The 24708-nt window shown below is 51.2% G+C and overlaps 1 protein-coding gene across 1 annotated transcript; it reads left to right on the forward strand.

Moving 5' to 3' along the window:
• The first annotated feature begins 1179 nt into the window (after window positions 1-1179).
• On the forward strand, window positions 1180-24443 carry LOC135240648 (transmembrane protein 198-B-like). Its single transcript, XM_064310425.1, has 5 exons — window positions 1180-2039; window positions 16826-17184; window positions 17766-18341; window positions 19206-19408; window positions 21295-24443. Exons 2-5 carry the CDS (start codon window positions 17016-17018, stop codon window positions 21448-21450), a joined length of 1104 nt encoding a protein of 367 aa, XP_064166495.1. The 5' UTR covers window positions 1180-2039; window positions 16826-17015; the 3' UTR covers window positions 21451-24443.
• The last annotated feature ends 265 nt before the right edge of the window (window positions 24444-24708 follow it).

The following is a 24708-nucleotide window of genomic DNA, read 5'->3' on the forward strand; positions in this document are numbered from 1 at the left end:
GAGACTAACCAGCTGTCATTAAACTCTTTTCTCCCTGTAGAGCTGAACCGGCTGGCTCCATTATAGCCCTTCCCACTGTAGAGCTAGGAACCGGCTGGCTCATTATAGCCTTCCACTGTGAGCTGAACCAGGCTGATTCATTATAGCCCTTTCCCACTGAGAATAGAGCTGGAATAGTATCAGTACTGCAGGCTCTATTAACCTTTCCCACTGTAGAGCTGAACCAGGTCATTTCCTTCTGTAAGCTGGAACAGTGGCCATTATAGCCCTTTCCCACTGTAGAGCTGAACCAGGCTGGCTCATTATAGCTCTTTCCCACTGTAGAGCTGAACCAGGCTGGCTCATTATACCCCTTTCCCACTGTAGAGCTGGAACCATACTGGCTCATTATAGCTCTTTCCCACTGTAGAGCTGAACCAGGCTGGCTCATTATCCGCCAAAGCCGGGTGACCTGCTACAATATAAACTCTTTTTCTATCGTGTTATGCTATACTGGTGCAGTTGCGCGTTATGTCACAGTGAATACTGGAATCTGCGCAGATTTAGGTGACTGCCTGGACCACACCTGCTGTCAAAGAACTTCTTTTTCTTAAAAGAAGCACCTTTTGCTGACTCCACATATGCAGCTCACATATAAGTAGGCAACTGGCAACTATATAACTGCCAACTCTAGCAGGCTGATTTGATACAGGTCACCCGGAGAGAAATATAATGGAATAGTGAGATCAAGTACTGCAGGTTTAGCAACTGACTACTCACAGTACTCAAATGTCAGCCATTTTCTTCTGTAAATAAGTGCATGGGAACAGATATTCCTTTTAAGTGGCAGATAATTCTGAGGGGTGACAGTGGGATTTTGGGGTGGGAGTGTGGGGGTGGGGGGGGGGGTGTTGTGAGGGCATGGTGGTTGGAAGGAGCACACTTGGGGAAACAAAAGATTGTCTAGACTCTTGACAAATGTTTTAGTTTGAAGAGCTTACATTTTGTTTCCTCACATTAGAAATATTAGCTTTTTAAGTTTATTCATAAATGAAATTCCTTTAATGGCAAAATTCTGAAGGTGACATGATTATATGAAATCTTTTGAATCTAAATATAAGACTAAAATCCTTGTTAAGACTGATTTATTTTTTGGTTTTTGCAGTGCAAATGATATTTTGGATGCAGTCGGTTCCCTCTTCCCGTGCTGTAGACAAACCGTACACAATTCCACAGAAGACACTGAACATCTCTGATCCCTATAGCTGCAAGCCTTCAGCTCCCTCAAATATGTCTTCTGTTGAACACATTTAAGGTACATAGCTAATGCTCTATTCCAGTTTACAGCATGCTTTTGATAAACAGAGCCATTCCAGGGGCTCACACACGCACACACACACACACACACACACACACACACACACACACACACACACACAGCTTGGTGTCCAAATATATTGCATAAAGGGCACGTTTAATGGAGCCGTGATGTTAATCCCTGGCGTATCATCATCTCTCCTGGCCAACACGTGCCGCCTTCGCCCGGATTCATCCTTAGCCCCTCTTCCGCATAATGGTACACTCCGAACCGTGTGAGGTAATTAACATCATCACTCGGGGCTACTGGACTGAGACGCGTGCTCTGACGTCCGTGGCTGTTGGCAGAACATGCAAGCTGGGTGAACGTGGGCTATAAAGCAGCCAGCATTATTATCTTATATCGATATTTAGAACCAGATTACGAGGTCAGATATCGGATGCCCCGCTATTTCACCATGTTTTCAGTCCACAGTCTATGGCTAGTTATGACTCAGTAGTTAGAGGACGGTCACCGCTGTGTGAGCGCCAGTACAATAACAACAGTCAGGGTCTTTTGCTTTGATGCTTTGCGCTGGAGAAAGCGAGCGGAGAAGCGCGCCATGCTGAAGCTCTGACTGACTGCACTGTAGGATGGGGAGCGGGCCGTGCGGAGACGGGCGATCTCTGATCCAGCTGGCGGGCGCGGAGGACATAACTGTCTGCGGTGTGTGGTACCTCTCGGATGCTGAGTCGTAGCGCGGGTGAGTAGCCGAGCTGTGCGATTCTGTTCTTGGGAACATAGGATGGAATGGCATTTAACTAATAGTGAGCATGTGTACATATGTGCCGATACAATAACCAGGAAAGAACAGTAAACGATACAGTGCGGTGGAACAATTGGTCTTCTAAACACAGCAGTAATTATGAGCAATTTAAAATCTAGTTTAAACGATCCGCCATTGCGACATACTTGGGGTATCCACAAGAAGGTACTTAATAGCACAGCATTTCCCTTGATGAATTGACAGCTAATTTAATAATATTTTTAATGTACATCCCAATTATTCACCGTCTCTTCGATGGTGATAACGAATTTGACAAGAGAGCCGAACCCCGTGTGCAGTATGTGTTTATAGGCCAGTGTGTTCGTAACAAGTTCCATATCTTAGCAATGGGGATATTGTTTCAGATTCCTTCAGTTTTTGGTGTTCTGTTGAGAACTTGTTCGTTTACATTTAGTCATAAATTCACAGTGTTTTCACAAATACATTTTCTCTTTGTTGGAGCTTTGGACTTTATCTGACCATTTCCATGCATGCTAGCTATACGACAGTGTTATGGGTGTCAAATTTGGCACGGTCCCAACGCAGCGGACTCGGGATCTGCACTTGTGCAGTCTTTTGGTCACGTGCACTTTGTGCGAGACTGTAGGCAGCGTTTATTCCCTTTCATGTTTGTCTGGAAGGAGGGTTCGAATTACGGTGGAGCCGGGGGGGAGTCCAGCCCCCCAAATGAGTCCTGAGACCCCCCCTTCCCTTCAGTCCGTGATCAGAACTCCCACCCCCCCCCCCCCGCCTGAACACTTCCCCGGAGGTCCGCAATCATGTCTCTGTCAGTCTTCAAACCCGGTCTCCGTCAGTCTTCCTCTGGTGGAAATAAAGGGGCAATGCTTTAAAATGGCAGGTAATTCAGAGGGGTGCCTTTGGGTGAGGGCAAGGAGGTTGCATGTTTAGTTGACCATTCATAGTCTACAGGCAGCATGCGTCTGGCTAGCATTTTACAGCCATTCTTTTCCCCCCAGTTTGTTGCTTAAGGCTAAAGCACCAACTCATGGCTGAACACCAATACTCTGCGGACACGGAACACAACAAAGATCATTACACAGTGCATCTCTTATGTATTCCCCACAGAACTCAAACTAGAAGTATGAGCGCACATGCCAGTTTGTCCGGTCGTGACTGTACCATTCTGTTGGAAAGGGATGAGAAGCATGGGAACAGACAAGAACTTGGAGATGCTCTGCTTGCCAACTGACAGAAGGCACAAACACAAACCGTTCCAGTCTGTAAATGCCACTGTCACAGCCTCACATGCTCACAGCCTCCTCAGCATATTGAACACCTTCTTGTTCTCACAACATTATGATGTCACGGTCCCACCAACCAAGGTGATTACATCAGGTAGATACTGTTTATCATTAAGTTCTCATGCCTAATATGGCATCATAGCACTTATAGTTGGATTGTACTGTGTGGACATTTAGTCCTTATGATGTTGCCCATGTTTGTTTCAAGGCTGTTTAGACAAAAGATTGCACGACAAACACTGTGCACTTACTGCCCAGTCTGTTCGATTGCCTGTCTGTCTGTCTGTCTGTCTGTTTGTCTGTCAAAGAGAGGTGGTCTGTGTGGGTTTATCTCATAGGGAGGTGGTCTGTGTGTATCAGTGAGAGGTGGTCTGTGTGGGTTTATTTCTTAGGGAGGTGGTCTGTGTGTTTATCAGTGAGAGGTGGTGTGTGTGGGTTTATCTCATAGGGAGGTGGTCTGTGTGTTTATCAGTGAGAGGTGGTGTGTGTGGGTTTATCTCATAGGGAGGTGGTCTGTGTGTTTATCAGTGAGAGGTGGTGTGTGTGGGTTTATCTCATAGGGAGGTGGTCTGTGTGTTTATCAGTGAGAGGTGGTGTGTGTGGGTTTATCTCATAGGGAGGTGGTCTGTGTGTTTATCAGTGAGAGGTGGTCTGTGTGGGTTTATCTCATAGGGAGGTGGTCTGTGTGTTTATCAGTGAGAGGTGGTGTGTGTGGGTTTATCTCATAGGGAGGTGGTCTGTGTGTTTATCAGTGAGAGGTGGTGTGTGTGGGTTTATCTCATAGGGAGGTGGTCTGTGTGTTTATCAGTGAGAGGTGGTGTGTGTGTGTGCACGTCTGCGTCTGTTTGTCTAACGTGCTGCGCTCAGGTTCCATACAGCGAAGGGAGGGTGATTGGAGTTGAAATCTGTAATGGAATGGGGAAAGGAGAACAGGGCATGCTGGGTGCTGAGATGCGGGGTGTACGCAAGAGTGCTAACCGTCCTGCAACAGGGTTGTCCTGACATTAAGCACGTCATCAGTGCAGTGGGTGGTCTGTTATTTTCTCTGGGGAGTAGTTCTTATTCCAATCATTGAGTACTGCCCGTGAGGGGTTCACCCGACAGGCGAGTTAGACCAGGTTTGACCTGGGTGACATGGACGTTGCAAAATGTATGAAGGGGGGATAACCGTTGTCTCGTGCTTACTGGCAACCGCTGTGTTTACCTTGTCTGTTAACGCTGACCGAAAGGCTGTGTCTGAGATGATATGCGTTGGTGGCGGTGTGAAGCATTTCTCTGATGGCCTGTCTTCTTCAAATTTTTGTCCCGAGCTTCCAGATCTTGCTCTGTCACCATATTAACTGTGGCATTTAAAAAAAAAAAAAAACATTTTTTTGAAAAGGCAGGTAAATCGCAAAATTGTATTCGGGCAATGTCAATGGTCATCGTTGATATTGACTCGGTGTGTTTGTGTTTTTTTGAAGGGCGACATAGCTCAGGAGGTAAGACCGATTGTCTGGCAGTCGGAGGGTTGCCGGTTCAAACCCCGCCCTGGGCATGTCAAAGTGTCCTTGAGCAAGACACCTAACCCCTAACTGCTCTGGCGAATGAGAGGCATCAATTGTAAAGCGCTTTGGATAAAAGCGCTATATAAATGCAGTCCATTTACGATTTACCATTTTTGCGTGTGCTTGTAAGAGCGTGCGCGATTGTGTGTGCCTGCCTGTTTGTTTGTGTGTGTGTGTGTGTGTGTGTGTGTGTGTGTGTGGACACCCATGCGCTCGTGTGCGTATTTCTGTAAACACATCAGGAGCCCCGTAGTTCAGTGAGTGAACGGTCTGGACGTCGACAAATATCAGAGCGTTCGTTTTTACCGTTGACGGCTGCGCGTAGCTGCTGATGCTCGGCTGCCGAGCCGCGAAACGACCTCGTTTAGCAGAGCAGGCGAGACGGCGGGCTGCGGGACGTGACCGCGTTTAACGGGGGAGAGGGACGGGGCGGGGCGGGGGGAGGGGCTGACGAGGAATGGCACCGCTCTGTGTGGAACGGAGTGTGCGGCCGTGTCCGATACGCGACCACGGTTAGAAAAGAGAATAACTGCAGCAGCTTTCCTGAGTGGCCAGAATCTAATTCAGCGAGGAAGGAGGATGTTCTTTTTTTTTTTTTTAAATGAGAGAGAGAGAGAGAGAGGGAAACAGGCCTGGGGAGGGAGTGAGGCAAAGGGAGAGGGAAAGAAAGTCAATTATAATCCCATTAATCCGCTGCACTGTTGTCTTTTACTCGACAGTAGATGCTCTAGATTGTGTCTGAAGCTCAGAGAACATAAGGTCTCTCACTCACTCACTCGCTCGCTCGCTCAGTCCCTTATTCAGTCACTTACTCATACGGGCTCTAACCTTTGCACCCCTGAACTGGGACGTGCTTTAGCCTTTACCCCCCTGAGCTGTGCTGGGCTCTAACCTTTGCACCCCTGAACTGGGACATGCTTTAGCCTTTACCCCCCTGAGCTGTGCTGGGCTCTAACCATTACACCCCTGAACTGGGACATGCTTTAGCCTTTACCCCCCTGAGCTGTGCTGGGCTCTAACCATTACACCCCTGAACTGGGACATGCTTTAGCCTTTACCCCCCTGAGCTGTGCTCTAACCTTTGCACCCCTGAACTGGGACATGCTTTAGCCTTTACCCCCCTGAACTGTGCTGGGCTCTAACCATTACCCCCCTGAGCTGGGACGGGCTGCTTTACCCCCCTAAGCTGGGTGCAGGGACTGGATCTAGCCTTTACCCCCCTGAGCTGGGAGCAGGGACTGGATCTAGCCTTTACCCCCCTGAGCTGGGTGCAGGGACTGGATCTAGCCTTTACCCCCCTGAGCTGGGAGCAGGGACTGGATCTAGCCTTTACCCCCCTGAGCTGGGAGCAGGGACTGGATGTAGCCTTTACCCCACTGGGCTGGGTGCAGGGACTGGATCTAGCCTTTACCCCCCTGAGCTGGGTGCAGGGACTGGATCTAGCCTTTACCCCCCTGAGCTGGGAGCAGGGACTGGATCTAGCCTTTACCCCCTGAGCTGGGAGCAGGGACTGGATCTAGCCTTTACCCCCTGAGCTGGGAGCAGGGACTGGATCTAGCCTTTACCCCCTGAGCTGGGAGCAGGGACTGGATCTAGCCTTTACCCCCTGAGCTGGGTGCAGGGACTGGATGTAGCCTTTACCCCCCTGAGCTGGGAGCAGGGATTGGATCTAGCCTTTACCCCCCTGAGCTGGGAGCAGGGACTGGATCTAGCCTTTACCCCCCTGAGCTGGGAGCAGGGACTGGATCTAGCCTTTACCCCCCTGAGCTGGGTGCAGGGCCTGGATCTAGCCTTTACCCCCCTGAGCTGGGTGCAGGGACTGGATGTAGCCTTTACCCCCCCTGGGCTGGGTGCAGGGACTGGATGTAGCCTTTACCCCCCTGGGCTGGGTGCAGGGCCTGGATGTAGCCTTTACCCCCCTGAGCTGGGTGCAGGGACTGGATGTAGCCTTTACCCCCCTGGGCTGGGTGCAGGGACTGGATGTAGCCTTTACCCCCCCTGGGCTGGGTGCAGGGACTGGATGTAGCCTTTACCCCCTGAGCTGGGTGCAGGGACTGGATGTAGCCTTTACCCCCCCTGGGCTGGGTGCAGGGCCTGGATGTAGCCTTTACCCCCCTGAGCTGGGAGCAGGGACTGGATCTAGCCTTTACCCCCCTGAGCTGGGAGCAGGGACTGGATCTAGCCTTTACCCCCCTGAGCTGGGAGCAGGGACTGGATCTAGCCTTTACCCCCCTGAGCTGGGAGCAGGGACTGGATCTAGCCTTTACCCCCCTGAGCTGGGTGCAGGGACTGGATGTAGCCTTTACCCCCCTGAGCTGGGAGCAGGGACTGGATCTAGCCTTTACCCCCCTGAGCTGGGAGCAGGGACTGGATCTAGCCTTTACCCCCTGAGCTGGGTGCAGGGACTGGATCTAGCCTTTACCCCCCTGAGCTGGGTGCAGGGACTGGATCTAGCCTTTACCCCCCTGGGCTGGGAGCAGGGACTGGATCTAGCCTTTACCCCCCTAAGCTGGGTGCAGGGACTGGATCTAGCCTTTACCCCCCTGAGCTGGGAGCAGGGACTGGATCTAGCCTTTACCCCCCTGAGCTGGGTGCAGGGACTGGATCTAGCCTTTACCCCCCTGAGCTGGGAGCAGGGACTGGATCTAGCCTTTACCCCCCTGAGCTGGGTGCAGGGACTGGATCTAGTCTTTACCCACCTGAGCTGGGTGCAGGGACTGGATCTAGTCTTTACCCCCCTGAGCTGGGAGCAGGGACTGGATCTAGCCTTTACCCCCCTGGGCTGGGAGCAGGGACTGGATCTAGCCTTTACCCCCCTAAGCTGGGTGCAGGGACTGGATCTAGCCTTTACCCCCTGAGCTGGGTGCAGGGACTGGATCTAGCCTTTACCCCCTGGGCTGGGAGCAGGGACTGGATCTAGCCTTTACCCCCTGGGCTGGGTGCAGGGACTGGATGTAGCCTTTACCCCCCTGGGCTGGGTGCAGGGACTGGATCTAGCCTTTACCCCCCTGAGCTGGGAGCAGGGACTGGATCTAGCCTTTACCCCCCTGAGCTGGGAGCAGGGACTGGATGTAGCCTTTACCCCCCTGAGCTGGGAGCAGGGACTGGATGTAGCCTTTACCCCCCTGAGCTGGGTGCAGGGACAAACTCTGTGTGAGTGTGCGGCAGCTGCACGGGGAGCTCTCCCTGCTGAGTCTGAGGATCTGCAGGGGGCCCTGCGTGGCTCCGGCTGCAGTGGGAGGGTGCGGGACTCGCAGGGCCTGGGGGCCACTGCCGCACCTCACACTGAGGCCTCACCCACCCTCCCCCTTGCCATGAGTCTGAGTGCCGTACCCTAACAGGAGTGGCCAGTCCCTGACTGAGCCGCCAGTGAAACGGGTGTGAAAGCAGCTCCACTGCACTGCTGCACTTAGCACAAAGCCTGGCTGGGTCTTTACCGCTGAGACTTCAGTGAGACGGGCGCCAGGTTAAGCTGGACGCCTCGCGTGCTGCTTCGAGGCTGCGGACTGCCAGCTTCGCTCCGCCGCCGAGGCGGACGCTGGCATCGTTGGCTGCGATTGTTCAGGTCGTCGGCTGTGCTGATTGGATACCGCGCGTTTGTATTCCCGAGGGTTCCGCGGATCTTCTCTCCTGTGTGTTGGATTAAGAGTGTCTGCTAAGTGCTTGTAATGTAATGCGTAATGAATTGCTTGTCAGTTGTCTCTTTCACGTCTTTTAATGCACTGTAGGCAGCAGTCGTCGATGGTGAAACACATCGCTGATCACTGTCTTAATGCGGGGAGGAAAAACCAATGACATCGTGAGCAGGGACCCATGGCCACATGCAGTCGCACCGCTGTTACACTAACAGGGACAATAACGGCCACAGGTCCACTGTATACTGGAGTGGAATAACTGTAAAGTTGATATTTTGCAAGGAACACTTTTTGTAATTTGCGCTTCAAACATTTAGCTAATGATAAACAGTCAAAACCGCAAGTATTTAGTACAAACCTAGTGCGAAGTGCGGTGACCCACAAGGACTGTTGAGCTTCAAAAATGAAAGCACTGCGCTCCAAAAGCAATGCGAAGAGGGGAATCGCGGCAGAACCAGTTGATACAGAGGAAATGCTCCAAGGCACTTAGCATGTGTTGCGCAATGGAATGCACTCTTGAGGGGAAGACGGTATGAAAATAACCATGCTGGCTAGCGACTCCGGTGGGTACGTTAGCTAACTAGCGAGTTTGCGTCACCTCACAGCAGTTAGCTGCGTGAAACTAAACTAACGTTAGTGACTGACCCGCATCTCCGTTCTCTGCCAGGCGCAATGCGCTCATAACGTGCTCCTCTCTGTATGAGGGTACGCTCCATTGTGCTGCTCCTCCTAAGTGGCGTGGAGCACGTCTGTTATATCAGCTGGCTTTGCAGCAGTTCTCCTCTTTTCGTTTCTCTTTTTGGAGGCCATTCCCTTTATGTTTGTGCTTTTTTTCTTTTCTTGAATTGCGATCGTCCCTGTAGGCCACCGTACCAAAGTCATTGTTTCAGAAAATGAAGTGTCTTTTTTTCCATTAAATAACTGTTTGATACAGTTATTTAATATGTAGTTTTTTTTTTTTTTTTTTTACTGTGAATTGGCAACTTAAAAAAGATTTCAGAAATGTGGACAGAAGCACTAGCCGCAACCGTGATCGCTTCATACTTCGTCATGAACGACACCAGCGCATTTTAGATGTGGATTGAGAGATTGGATGAGTAAATTGGCAGCTGTTTGTTTTCCGCCCCGCACTGTCGTGTGCGTCAGTGACGTTGTGGAAAATCACTGGCAGAACGTCAGCGGGAAGGCGGCAGGTGAAATCGCCGCACGTGCTCAGTGGCATCTTACCGCACCTCCCTGACTCAGACGCAGGGACCACGCGCTGTAATGACACGCCAGGAGCAGGTTGGGAGCAGCAGCTGAGGGGCACGATGATGATGAGCAGGAGCAGGTTGGGAGCAGCAGCTGAGGGGCACGGTGATGATGAGCAGGAGCAGCCAGACAACGTGACTGCCCTGGCTGACACACAGTCAGGTACACGCGCACGCTGCGTTCATGGAACCCAATGCACATGAACACACACGAACACACACGAACACACACTCTCGTAACGGGGACCAGAAGTCTGAGGACTGTACCAAGAGCTGATCTGAGAGCTGTTCTCATTATTTATCAATGACTAATACAATTATGATTCTCCGTTTATACTTCTTATTCCAGAATACATTATTTTATAGTCAAAAAGTGTGTAGGTAAATATTGAAAGTCAAAAATGTGTAGTACTTGGTGTGTCTGTCTTCCTCCTTGATTACTGTCTTCTCTCTGCTTGGCACTGTTTCCACCAGCTTACGCAATGCCTCTTCTTCCATTTCATTCCTGCACTTTCTCTCCATTTCCCATAAATGATCTGCTGGGGTTTATTGATGTTGGGCCCTTTTCCTGCTCCCAGAAATGTTGGATTGGGTTCAGTGTCCGCGATGGGATTTGCTGTCCTGATACGCCCCCCTTACTCAGAATAATGTGCTCTCGAATAACAAGCGCTTTCGGAGTATCACGATCGCATTTATTCCTTGACAAATAATGAAAACAAACCAGGACTTGGCCGCGTCCTCAGACTTTTGGTTCCCACTGTGTGCTCGCCCACGCAGACACACGTGCACACGTTTGCTGCATACACTCGCACGCACACACACACATTTCGTGAATGACTCTTTGTTCTGGAGATGAGAGCTGTGGGGGGACCGGTCCAGGTTCGGGGAGCGTGGGGCCCTGGGTGTGAGTCACCGGCAGGGCGTGGGCGGGACCCGCCAGCTTGCGGTGGGGACGGGCGGCGGGGACCGGGGCGTGACTAAAAGCGCTGACGCCGCTCCCCCCCCCCCCCGGGTCTCACGACGCGCTTTCGCGCGGCGTCTGTCGCGGTGACAAGATGGCGCGCTGCCCGCTGATGTCACTCGGCACCCGTGTGGCAGAGCGTGACGCGGGCCTGGCCGATGGCCGCGGAGAACGCCGCCCGCCCCGTCGCCGTGGGAGACTGAGCATGTGCACCGAGCGAGCTCCTTTCAGCGCCAAGCTGCGAAAACTAGCGAGTCGTGATTTATCCTTTCCGTGGCTGCCAGCGGACGGAGCTTCCTGCGTAGAGTTTTTCAGCAGGCTCTTTCACTTTCATCTGTTCCTATGTGGAACCTTTCAAACCCAGAACCTCCTGGTTTGAAGCCAAATTCCAAACCAAACTGCCAACTGTCAACACAAACATAATGGGCCAGTGCATTTATAATACCAACACATAGAGTAGAAATGAATGTGATGTTCATCATTGTACTGAGTGGAGGGATAAATTCTTTTTGGAGTTTGTGTTTGAAGTTTTGAAAATTGCTGCTCACACACTGGTTTTCACACAACAACCAGAAGATGCCTTATCAGAGCGACTACATTACTTTCCATATAAAATAACTGAGGAATGAGTACAGCGTGCTACCGAACAAATGTGCAATGAGTATGGTTTGAGTTTGCAACAAAAAGGGGATATTCTGGTAGATGCAGACATTTTTATTTATGTACACAGTATATTCATAAAACTACCTCTGGGAATTAAAAAATGTAATGGTGGGTTGGATGTGGTAATACTGGGATGGGAATAGTGGTTTCCCGGAACGCTGGGTTTGAATGCTCTCTGACTGTTTTTGCTCTGAGCATCTGCAAGGCCAGCAGGGCGCCACTAAGAGCCAGACATGCGCAGTACCCCCCCCAAGCACTTTCACACCCACTTGGGGGGGCTGGGGGGTGGCCAGCAGTGCCCTCTAATGCAGTTGATGCCAGGAGCCAGGAACACTCAATCCTAGCCAGGTTTACCCCAGATGTGACTCCACAGGAGTCAGTCAGTCTTAACACTCTCCCTGCCCTCGACGGGAACATCCAGTGCTCCTCTGCTTCAGCTGATGTGACGGCTGCAGAATCAATCCATTCCTCAGACCTGCAGAACCCAGGGAAAATCAGGAATCACGGATGGGACAAATATCAAACATTTTTCAGTGTTTTCTTTTTGCTTTTCATTATATAAGTTACATTGTGAATATGAGGTGAATAACACAGTATGAGAATTATTGTTGCATAATGTTGTTTTGATTACGTCTCCCTGGAGACCCCCCTCGTCCTCCAGCAGCGCTGGTGAAACTAGGCCAGGGAGATAATTACAGAAGAAGGCTTTTATCGGAACGTGTTTTGGGCTCGTCTTTCAGCCCCTCGCACCGTTGGGCTTGTCTTCTAGCGGTACGTAAGTCAGGGTAGTTGCCGTAGGGAGGGACGGTGTCAGTCAGCCGATATGCCCCGTCTCATTGGCTAACGGACTCCTGCGGTCGGTTCAGGGGCCTCATTTATAAAACGTACGTACGATCAATTTTGATCTTAAGTATGACTTACGCAGAAAACCACGTATAAGTAGTTATTTATAAAACCTTACTTTGACGTGGAAATGATCTTATCTCTACGCAAAGCCTAGACTTGACGCAAGTGATTTTCCTGCTGGTCATGTAGGGGTATTGCAGTTTGGGACGCACATGCGTCCAAGCCTGTGGTGAACTTTGCATTAGCTTTTTGCTGCCCCACCTCGTTCACTGCAGTGGTGACACACTCCCAAGCTACCCGTTTGGCTTTGTTTGTCAACCCACTATTTAGTCCACCGAATAATACGTGTTGCCTGTCTTCAATCTCCTCTACCATCGCCATGATCTCGTCTTCCAAAAAGTTTGCTTTTCTCTTTTGGTCCCATGGTTATTCCTGACTAAACCCTCATTTGTGCTAGCATTATATAAGGGGAAATCGCTGATTGTAAGGCACTTTCAGGTGTTCTTCTGGTTGTTCCGAAATTACTTTCATGAGCAGACATATTTTCTGGAAACTTCTATTTCCCAACGAGTTTCAGAAGCGAGCAGTAGCAGCAGCTGCTGCCCTGGGGCTTGAACCTGCAGCTCTGCTTTTGATGGTGCGTTAATGTGTGACACAGCGTGAGGATCATTAGCTGCATTTGTTCAGCCACACCGGGGTCAGCCGAGCCAGCCACCTGCCGGCGCGCGGTCAGGGTCCACAGCGGGGTTATGGCGGGGGGCCATGTTTCCGGATTCCGGAACGTTAACCGGAGGACAACGTTAACCACCAGGGGGCGCGTCGTGTCAGTAGCGGTCGATCGTGACGTCGGCTCCCGAGGCGCTGCAGGGGGACAAGCAGGCTGAACAGTGCGATCGTCCTTTTGGCGGGTGGTCGTGGGAACAGGCTTGTGGAGGCTTTTGGCGGGGCCAGGCTGGCCTGGCTGCTCAGTCCCTCTCTCACAGGGACGAGCTCTGTGGTGTGGAGTGGGCGGTGTGGGGTGGGTGGGGGCCATCGGGTGGGGTGGGGGGGGGTCTCTTCCTGTCTCACAGGGCCTGGTGTGCTCTGCCCTTTAAAGCTCAGAGTACAGGACGAGCTCAGCCAGGAAAAACGGAGAAGGTTGCGCATAATCCTATTAAGGCTGCTCTCTCTCTTTCTCTTTTCCGTTTTTTTTTTTTACCTCTTTCTCTCTCCCCCCCCTCTCTCCCTATCTCTACGTCTTTCTCTCCTCTCCCTCTCTCCATCTTTCACTGTTTCCTCGATCTCTTTTTCTCCTTCTCTCTCTCACCCAGATACTCGCACAAATTGTTCCTGAAACAGTTGTACGGCTGTAGTGCCTGCTGATGTGTCTTTCGCGCGTTACCAAACGAGCAGTGAAGGCCAGCAGTCTCTGGGGTGTACTGGCACAGACCGTGCCTACTTCTGAGATCCATTGTTTACATGCGCTGTCTCGTCGATGGAGGGAACGTGGGGTCTTGAAGCTGCGGTAGAGAAAAAACCTGAGAGGTACAGGCAGGGTCGCTGATTGGCTCTTAGGCTGTTGCTATGGGTGCTATGCAGCTCTGTCATTGGCCAAGTCCTGAATAACCTGAAGGTGTTCATAATTCAGCATTCCTCTGTTGTTATGACAACGGACAGGAAGTGGGAGGTTCAGATAATAGTAGCATAATAGGTTTTTTTTGGTATGTTTAACACCTTCACATGATTTTCATTCACGCTTCCTTTGCCCTCCATTAGCATCTGCTAGTAATTTGATCTCTGGTGGAAACTGTTCATTCATTAACACCCAAGACCACTCTGTTCTCTCTGATGCTGAATATTCACGCCTACAGCTACATGCTGAAACTACACACTGCACTGTCATCTACAGCACTGACTCTACACACTGCACTGTCATCTACAGCACTGACGCTACACACTGCACTGTCATCTACAGCACTGACTCTACACACTGCACTGTCATCTACAGCACTGACTCTACACACTGCACTGTCATCTACAGCACTGACTCTACACGCTCACTGCTATCTACAGCACTGACTCTATACAGTGCACTGTCATCTACAGCACTGACTCTACACACTGCACTGTCATCTACAGCACTGACTCTACACACTGCACTGTCATCTACAGCACTGACTCTACACGCTCACTGCTATCTACAGCACTGACTCTATACAGTGCACTGTCATCTACAGCACTGACTCTACACACTGCACTGTCATCTACAGCACTGACTCTACACGCTGCACTGTCATCTACAGCACTGACTCTACACGCTGCACTGTCATCTACAGCACTGACTCTACATGCTGCACTGTCATCTACAGCACTGACTCTACACACTGCATTGTTATCTACAGCACTGACTCTAAACGCTGCACTGTTATCTACAGCACTGACGCTACACAGTGCACTGTCATCTACAGCACTGACTCTACACACTACACTGTGTCATCTACAGCACTGACACTACACTGTGTCATCTAGCACTGACACTACACACTTGTCATCTACAGCACTGACCTACACTACACTGTGTCATCTACAGCACTGACACTACACACTACACTGTGTCATCTACAGCACTGACACTACACACTACACTGTGTCATCTGCAGCACTGACTCTACACACTACACTGTGTCATCTACAGCACTGACACTACACACTACACTGTGTCATCTACAGCACTGACTCTACACACTACACTGTGTCATCTACAGCACTGACACTACACTGTGTCATCTACAGCACTGACACTACACACTACACTGTGTCATCTACAGCACTGACACTACACACTACACTGTGTCATCTACAGCACTGACACTACACACTACACTGTGTCATCTACAGCACTGACACTACACACTACACTGTGTCATCTACAGCACTGACACTACACACTACACTGTCATCTACAGCACTGACTCTACACACTGCACTGTTATCTACAGCACTGACGCTACACAGTGCACTGTATCTACAGCACTGACACACTACACTGTCATCTACAGCACTGACTCTACACACCACTGTCATCTACAGCACTGACTACACACTGCACTGTCATCTACAGCACTGACTCTACACACTGCACTGTTATCTACAGCACTGACTACACACTGCACTGTCATCTACAGCACTGACACTACACACTACACTGTTATCTACAGCACTGACCTACACACTCACTGTGTCATCTACAGCACTGACACTACACACTACACTGTGTCATCTACAGCACTGACTACACACTACACTTGTCATCTACAGCACTGACACTACACACTACACTGTGTCATCTACAGCACTGAACTTACACAGCTGTACCTGTGTCATCTACAGCACTGACACTACACACTACACTGTGTCATCTACAGCACTGACTCTACACACTACACTGTGTCATCTACAGCACTGACACTACACACTACACTGTGTCATCTACAGCACTGACCTACACACTACACTGTGTATCTACAGCACTGACCTACACACTACACTGTGTCATCTCAGCACTGACCTACACACTCACTGTGTCATCTACAGCACTGACACTAAAACACTTCAGCAGCATGACAAGAGAAAAGGGGAAAAAGGGACTATGAAGGAGATGGAGGTGAGGGATAGAGAACTCGCAGAGTGAGAAAGGAGGGAGAAAAGGCCCAGAGCTCTTTCCCTGCGGAGGGACGCCCTCCTTTTTTCGGTCCTGTGTCCCGGAGCAGCGCTCCTGAGCGAGCGGACATTCTGCTCTCGCTCATTTTAAAGCGCATCCATTTCGTACTCGTGCTGAAGCCCATTGGAACGCGCACCGGTTACATTATTTCTGGTCATTTGCTCAGACTGTTGTATCCAAGGTGACTTGCGCACACACATGTGATTTTTTGAAAGGATCCATCCGTACAGCTGCTGCAAGGCAGCACCAGTCAAACGCCGAGCCGTCTGATTTCCCAGCTCGGCAGTGTGTGTGACCTGCACTGCAGCTGTGGGTCTGAGTTTGTCTTTACATGGCGCTGTAACTGTAACTGCTCCGGGCTCTGATATCTGTGGCTGTGCCAGAGCTGATTCCTGATATAATGGCTCCATTTCCCCGCACTGCTTCCTGTTGTTGCTGGAAGAGAGAGACGCAGTGAACTCCAGCTGCTCCTCCAGGGGCCCGTCCCATTCTTGCTTATCTTGGACGTCTGGCTCAGTGGAGGGTAATTGTGGTGTATTAGCTCTTTCCTTTTCAGTGTGCGGGGACACAGAACGCAGTCACGTAGGCTGGGTGTATTACCGCAAACTCTCTCGCTCACCGTTAGCCTTCCAGAATATTCTCTGGGTTCAGTTTGTGATTCACACGGGAACCAATCATTTATTTGTAGGTGGACATACTTCAGGACTGAATAATAGAAAGGCCCTTTGGCCTATAGCATCTCAGATACTGCAGTAAAGACCTGATGTAAAATGAATTTCGGCTTTTAAAGACGTGGATTCTTTGTTTTAGCGAAATGCTTTGTGCATGCCTGACTTCACTTCCCTCTCATCCTGTTCAGGTGGATCACTTTGGATGGGAAGCACCTCCTAATCTTCCTAGCCCAAGCCCCACCCCACCCTCACCCCACCCTCACCCCGCCCACATCCCCCCCCTGTCCTCATCTCCCCCACATCCCACCCCTGTCCTCGTCTCCCCCTTCCCCCTTGCCCCTGCTTCCGAACTCCTGCGCGCCCTTCCGTTCCGTCACCATGACAACGATGCTGCAGACGCCGGCCTTCAAGCTGGCCCTTCTCCCGTCTCCCTGGAGCCCTGAGCGCCTGTACAGCTGCGAGGACAAGATCGAGCGCCGCTATGACATCATCCCCTCCGTCATCTGCTCCATGTGCTGCGTCTTCGGCATCATCTACTGTTTCTTCGGTAAAACAAGCATGCTGGGAGAGTAGAGCATTCTGGGAGAGTAGAGCATGCTGGGAGAATAGAGGATGCTGGGAGAGTAGAGGATGCTGGGAGAGTAGAGCGTGCTGGGAGAGTAGAGCGTGCTGGGAGAGTAGAGCGTGCTGGGATAGAGTAGAGCATGCTGGGATAGAGTAGAGCATGCTGGAGGAGAGTAGAGCACTCTGGGAGAGTAGAGGATACAGGGAGTAGAGGATGCTGGGAGAGTAGAGCGTGCTGGGAGAGTAGAGCATGCTGGGATAGAGTAGAGCATGCTGGGGGAGAGCAGAGCATGCTGGGGGAGAACAGAGCATGCTGGGGGAGAGCAGTGCATGCTGGGAGATAGTAGTGTTCACTGAGCACAGGAGTGCATCCATTATAAGGTAGAATAGACAGATACCTCCTCGCCTTCATGGTTTTAGCATTTCTTTTCGTATGACTTCAAGTAGAGCAAATATTAATTCTGTCTTTCCGCCTTTCGCCCCTCGCATTCCCTCTCCTCCTCTTCTCTTCCCTCTCACACACTTCTCTTCCCCCCTCTTCCCTCCCTCTCTCCCCTCCTCCAGGCTACCGCTGCTTCAAGGCGGTGATGTTCCTGACGGGCCTGATGTTCGGCTCCATCATCATCTTCGTGCTGTGCTACAAGGAGCGCGTGATGGAGACGCAGCTGAGCGTGGAGGCCAGCGCGGGCATCGGCCTGGGCATCGGCGTGCTGTGCGGCCTGGTCACCATGCTGGTGCGCAGCGTGGGTCTCTTCATGGTGGGCCTGCTGCTGGGCCTGCTGGTGGCGGTGGCCGGGCTGGCGGTGGCGGAGGAGTTCTACCACCCGCGCACGGCGTGGGTGCCCCTGGGCGCGCTGCTGGGCTCGGGCATGCTCTTCGCCGTGCTGACGCTGCAGTGGCAGCGCTGCTTCACCACGCTCTCCACCGCCGCCTTCGGCGCCGCCGTCATCGCCGTCACCGTCGACTACTTCGCCGAGATGCTGCTGGCCGTGCGCTACCTGTACGAGCGCGTGGTGGCCGCCCGCCGCCGCCCCGTCTGCTGGCTCAGCTGGGCCGTCCTGGGCCTGTGGCCCGCCCTCGCCCTGCTCGGCGTCATCGTCCAGTGGAAGGTGACGGCCGAGGGCTACTCGCACACGGAGGGTGAGTCCGCGTCCGTCGGCGTGCCGCGCGCCAGGCTCCGCAGGCCTCTGGGGTTTCCCTTTCGGTCGGCAGCCATTTTAGGCCATTTTGTGGATTCTTTAGCCGGTCAAGGACTTCAATGAATCGCTGGTGCAGGAAACACACCAGAAACCAGCTGACACTGCGGTCCTCCGGGACTGTATTCCGATGCCCGTGGTCTAAATCGAATTTCCTGTTCGTTTTTCTCAGTGATCCAAGGCTTGCGGATTATCTCTGTTGTGTCTGACTCTGTCATACATGTTTATTGAGAGTACGTGAGTGTGCGTGTCCTTGCACAGACCCTCAAGGTCTCAGGCTCCAAGCCGGACTGTGGAAATAGCTGACGCTCCAACTTCCGTATCCATGCAAGTGAGAGAGAGCACTGAGAGTACAAGAAATTAAATTACTATTGTCCTGAATATCTCTCTTTCTGTCTCTCTCTCTATCTCTCTTTCTCGCTCTCTCTCTCTCTCTCTCTCTCTGTCTCTCTCTCCCTCTCTGTTCCTGAAGAAATCATTTCCATAAAACATAAAATGCTACATTAGAGATACTTGTACTTCATTGTGTTTTTGGCTGGACCGCAAGAGCGGGGGCCAGTCCTATAAACGCGAATGTCAGTGACTGAGTGAGTGATGAAGTTACACCGCACATGTCTGTGACTGAGTGAGTGAGTGATGGAGTTACACCGCGCATGTCTGTGACTGAGCGACTGAGTGATGAAGTTACACCATTGGTCGGCCGGTTCGGTCCAGCCATACACTAGGTTTTGACCTGGTCCTGTTGATATATAAAACATGACCATTATGATCATTGTTATCGTTGTTAATGATGGTAATTCTCTCTCAGTGATAATCAGTCGCCAGCAGCGACGGGTGCAGCTGATGCGGATCCGTCAGAAGGAGGAGAGGAGAGAGGGAAGAAAGAAGAAGAAGAAACAGCAACGGCACCACCACTCCCAGCACACGCACGCCCCCAAGCTGCACCCCGAGCCCACCTACCGCCGAAAACCCACCCCCATCCGCCGCTACGACGGGGACGTGCTTTCCCCCGTAAGACACCCCCCCCCCCCCCCGCCTCCCTCTGCCTGTCCCTGCATCTCTCATCCTCTCTGTCTGTCTCTCATCCCCTCTGCCTGTCCCTGCATCTCTCATCCTCTCTGTCTGTCTCTCATCCTCTCTGTCTGTCCCTGCATCTCTCATCCTCTCTGTCTGTCTCTCATCCTCTCTGTCTGTCCCTGCATCTCTCATCCTCTCTGTCTGTCCCTGCATCTCTCATCCCCTCTGTCTGTCCCTGCATCTCTCATCCTCTCTGTCTCTCTCTGCATCTCTCATCCCCTCTGTCTGTCCCTGCATCTCTCATCCTCTCTGTCTGTCTCTCATCCTCTCTGTCTGTCCCTGCATCTCTCATCCTCTCTGTCTGTCCCTGCATCTCTCATCCCCTCTGTCTGTCCCTGCATCTCTCATCCTCTCTGTCTCTCTCTGCATCTCTCATCCCCTCTGTCTGTCCCTGCATCTCTCATCCCCTCTGTCTGTCTCTGCATCTCTCATCCCCTCTGTCTGTCCCTGCATCTCTCATCCTCTCTGCCTGTCTCTGCATCTCTCATCCCCTCTGTCTGTCCCTGCATCTCTCATCCTGTCTGTCTGTCTGTCTCTCATCCCCTCTGTCTGTCCCTGCATCTCTCATCCCCTCTGTCTGTCCCTGCATCTGTCTGTCCCTGCATCTCTCATCCTCTCTGCCTGTCCCTGCATCTCTCATCCTCTCTGTCTGTCCCTGCATCTCTCATCCTCTCTGTCTCTCTCTGCATCTCTCATCCCCTCTGTCTCTGCATCTCTCATCCTCTCTGTCTGTCCCTGCATCTCTCATCCCCTCTGTCTCTGCATCTCTCATCCTCTCTGTCTCTCTCTGCATCTCTCATCCCCTCTGTCTGTCCCTGCATCTCTCATCCTCTCTGTCTGTCCCTGCATCTCTCATCCTCTCTGTCTCTCTCTGCATCTCTCATCCCCTCTGTCTCTGCATCTCTCATCCTCTCTGTCTGTCCCTGCATCTCTCATCCCCTCTGTCTCTGCATCTCTCATCCTCTCTGTCTCTCTCTGCATCTCTCATCCCCTCTGTCTGTCCCTGCATCTCTCATCCCCTCTGTCTGTCCCTGCATCTCTCATCCTCTCTGTCTGTCTCTGCATCTCTCATTCCTTGCTCTGTCCCTTTCAGCTTCTCCTTCAGTCCCTCTGTCTCTGTCTCCTTTCTGTCTCTCTGTTTCTCTCACTCCCTCCCGCTGTCTTTTCTATCTCTGTCCTCACTCTGTCTCTCTCTGGTATGAGCCAGCCTGGTTCCAGCTCTACAGTGGGAAAGGGCTATAATGAGCCAGCCTGGTTCCAGCTCTACAGTGGTAGAAGGGTATAATGAGCCAGCCTGGTTCATCTCTACAGTGGTAGAAGGGTATAATGAGCCAGCCTGGTTCAGCTCTACAGTGGGAAAGGGCTATAATGAGCCAGCCTGGTTCCAGCTCTACAGTGGTAGAAGGGTATAATGAGCCAGCCTGGTTCATCTCTACAGTGGTAGAAGGGTATAATGAGCCAGCCTGGTTCAGCTCTACAGTGGGAAAGGGCTATAATGAGCCAGCCTGGTTCCAGCTCTACAGTGGGAAAGGGCTATAATGAGCCAGCCTGGTTCAGCTCGAGAGTGGGAAAGGGCTATAATGAGCCAGCCTGGTTCCAGCTCTACAGTGGGAAAGGGCTATAATGAGCCAGCCTGGTTCCAGCTCTACAGTGGTAGAAGGGTATAATGAGCCAGCCTGGTTCAGCTGTACAGTGGGAAAGGGCTATAATGAGCCAGCCTGGTTCAGCTGTACATTGGGAAAGGGCTATAATGAGCCAGCCTGTGGGACAGGGGAAATACTGTGTTTTTCTGTACTCACTCTATTGTATCTCTTTTTCAGAGTTACATCCAGAGTTTTCGGGACAGAGAGGAGGGGCGGCGGTCGTACCCTCCGGGCCGGCTGGTCAGTGGAACCCACACCGTAGTGGACCTGGACTATGAGTGCGGCTCCACTGTGCCCCTGACCGCCTCAGCAGGGCCCGCCATGCGGGTGTGAGGCTGCCCCCTGCTGGACCCGCGCAGGTGCTGCAGGCCACTGTGTCGTGTTCGTTGTTAGAGCAACACTGCAGACCGGCCTTTTTCTCTGCCACGCCTCTCTCCCTCACTGGGTCCACGGCTGAGGTCGCTCGACCGCTCCCCCTCCACAGGACCGCCCCTCCACAGGACACCCTAAAGGAAGCCCCCTACCCGCCTGCCGCCCCCCCCCCCCCCATCTTTTCAGCAGAACCCAGTTATACCCGAATCTGCGAGACGCTCAGATTCACGCACAGGAAATACAAAAACAACACGACCGCATCGGAGAGAAAAAAAAAAGCAAAAGAAAGGAAGTGTTTCCTCTAATGTTAAGATGCCATGCCAGCTGTTTGGTCTGTTAATTTCATGCACTTTTTTGTTCATTGAACCACAGTGCTTTATATGTATATATTAGGACCAGAACAAAGGAAGTGAAACGCGAGCACTTTTATCTAAAAATAGCATAGGATGGAGCCGCTGGGTGGCTCGTCCCGGTCGGGCCCCTCCGGTCGGGCCCCTGTGGTCGGGCCCCTGTGGTCGGGCCCCTGCGGTCGGGCCCCTGCGGTCGGACCCCTGCGGTCGGGCCCCTGCGGTCGGGCCCCTGCGGTCGGGCCCCTGCGGTCGGGCCCTGCGGTCTGGGTTCAGGTCCAGTCTGTGCCAGTGCTGACTCCCGAGTGTCTGCGGGTTTGTCTGCTGAGCTCCAGCCCCTGTGCGTGCGCGAAGCTCAGCTTGCAAACCGCGGTGAGAAATCTGTGCTTTTCCCAAATCTGATTGGAAGTTGAGTTTCAACGTAAACCATAATAATAATTGGGCGTTCCAAAAAAAAAAAAAAAAAAAAAAGTGTTTTTATCACTTTACAAGTACTTCCTGTGAAATTCAGGGAATCTCCGGTCACGTGACTGACTTCTCCCTCTTAATGGGGAGGAGCTCTCTTCTGCCCTGTGCCCCTCTTTGCCGCTGCACTTTCACTGAGTGGACCGGGTGTCCCGGGCCCTGTCATGCTGTCCCTGTGTCAGACTGTAAAACTGCGCTCTTACTAAAGCAGGTGAACAAGTTACTTTGCAGATCACCTCTGCTGGACTCTAGTGGAAGCAAGCTGGAGTCTCACGTCAGGAATTTCTCTGTGGCCAGGTTCAGAAACTCTGTGTTTGTGGTGAGTGGAGGGGGGGCGTGGTGAGTGGGGGGAGGGTGTGTGTGAAGGGAGGGGGTGCGGAGCAGTTTTTTGTCAGAGATCGCAGTGAAGGTGGAGGACCTTATGCTGATAGGGATGGAGGAGGCCTGTGAACAGTGATGAAGTAGCGTCTATGTATATGGATACGACTGAGAGAAAGAACTGGAGCCGCATTATGTTAAACCAGGAAAACTAGTGTGTGTGTGTGAGAGAGAGAGAGAGAGAGAGAGTGAGAGAGAGAGAGAGAGAGAGAGAGAGAGAGAGTGAGAGAGAGAGAGAGAGAGAGAGAGAGAGAGAGAGAGAGCGTCATTGAAAGAACAGAAAGGTTGAGCGTCAGTTCAGAAGTGGGTCACGTTGGGACACCCTCTGCCACCCTACCAAACACCCTCTCCACAATAACAGGCACTTTGAACAGACTCACATTAATTATAGTGAAATGGTGTTACAGGGAATAAGGAATAAACATCTTTACGACTGTCAGACACCTGGTAATAATTCTTTGCACATGCTCAGTCTCCTCTGGCCATCTGCACATGCTCAGTCTCCTCTGGCCATCTGCACATGCTCAGTCTCCTCTGGCCATCTGCACATGCTCAGTCTCCTCTGGCCATCTGCACATGCTCAGTCTCCTCTGTCCCTTTGCACATGCCTATTCAGTCTTCTCTGCTCTTCTGCACATGCTCAGTCTCCTCTGCTCTTCTGCACATGCTCAGTCTCCTCTGTCCCTTTGCACATGCCTATTCAGTCTCCTCTGCTCTTCTGCACATGCCTATTCAGTCTCCTCTGCTCTTCTGCACATGCCTATTCAGTCTCCTCTGCTCTTCTGCACATGCCTATTCAGTCTCCTCTGCTCTTCTGCACATGCCTATTCAGTCTCCTCTGCTCTTCTGCACATGCTCAGTCTCCTCTGCTCTTCTGCACATGCCTATTCAGTCTCCTCTGCTATTCTGCACATGCCTATTCAGTCTCCTCTGCTCTTCTGCACATGCTCAGTCTCCTCTGTCCCTTTGCACATGCCTATTCAGTCTCCTCTGCTCTTCTGCACATGCTCAGTGAGCCCTCCCCCCCGTGCAGTTTTGGTTTCAGTTTGGTTTCATACTGTATGCAGTGCTGTGTTATTGCTCTTGTGATTTCTATCTTTTTTTCATATTTATTTTTCGAATGGACTGATCTGTTTGTCTGTTGGATCAGGAGTTCATTTGTATGGTATCTCTAAAGCATTGTGTCCCTCGATGTGAGATGTACAGTATTAATTTATTTGTCTTTTTATTTATTTAAGTTTAATTAGGATTCATTTGCACCAGTCACACTACTAGTTCAGGGGTTACCTGAGCTACTGCGTTGTGCTTCAGTTCAGCTCCTATTGGGGCTCTGCATTTTTAACATTCTGACCTTTTTGCATTATTATTATTCATTGTATTTATTATATTAATGCATGTCCTTGTATGGGCCTGGATATGATAAAAATGTGATTCTAAAGCCTTCTTTGAACAGTTCTGTGCTTTTATTTTTTTCCTGATTTCTTGTTGCTCTCTCTCTCTCTCACTCTCTGTCTATGTGTTTGTTTGTTTGTTTATATGTGTGAATATGAATATGTGTGTTTGGTTGTGGGTGTGTGTGCTTTGTGGGTACCAGAGGAAGATTGTAAGAGTGATGTATGTATAAATGAGATTACATATGAACAGTATGTGTCTGTTTATGTAGGTATGTATGTATGTTGAAAATACCTAATTTCTACAATTGCCATGTATTGTTTAAAAATGTATCGTTTATATTGAATAAATGACTGACAATGGGCAACAAAATGACAAGTTGTTAAAAGGAAGAGTGTAGAGGGTGCTGTTTGTATGTGACATCCCCGTCACCCCCAGGGACACTGCACTGTTCAGCCAGTGCTCCAGGCTAAACTGGTGTGCTTTCTCACATAGAGGAGGATTCTTAGTGAAGGCTGCAACATCACTGTCTTTTTAAACAGGATGTGCCCCATATCAACACTGGAGGAATCAACATCCTTGAAGAGAGAGAGGCGGAGTCTTCCTTACTGTGATGTCATCACTGTGCGACACAAAG

This window comes from Anguilla rostrata, chromosome 15, assembly GCF_018555375.3.
Source record: "Anguilla rostrata isolate EN2019 chromosome 15, ASM1855537v3, whole genome shotgun sequence".
NCBI lineage: Eukaryota > Metazoa > Chordata > Actinopteri > Anguilliformes > Anguillidae > Anguilla > Anguilla rostrata.

What these genes read in the sequence shown, in the direction of transcription:
- LOC135240648 (XM_064310425.1), top strand. Translation starts at nt 17,016, where the DNA reads ATGACAACGATGCTGCAGACGCCGGCCTTCAAGCTGGCCCTTCTCCCG. An exon ending in GGGCTACTCGCACACGGAGG is followed by an intron (nt 18,342 to 19,205) that starts GTGAGTCCGCGT and finishes ATTCTCTCTCAG; the next exon opens with TGATAATCAGTCGCCAGCAG. An exon ending in ACGGGGACGTGCTTTCCCCC is followed by an intron (nt 19,409 to 21,294) that starts GTAAGACACCCC and finishes TCTCTTTTTCAG; the next exon opens with AGTTACATCCAGAGTTTTCG.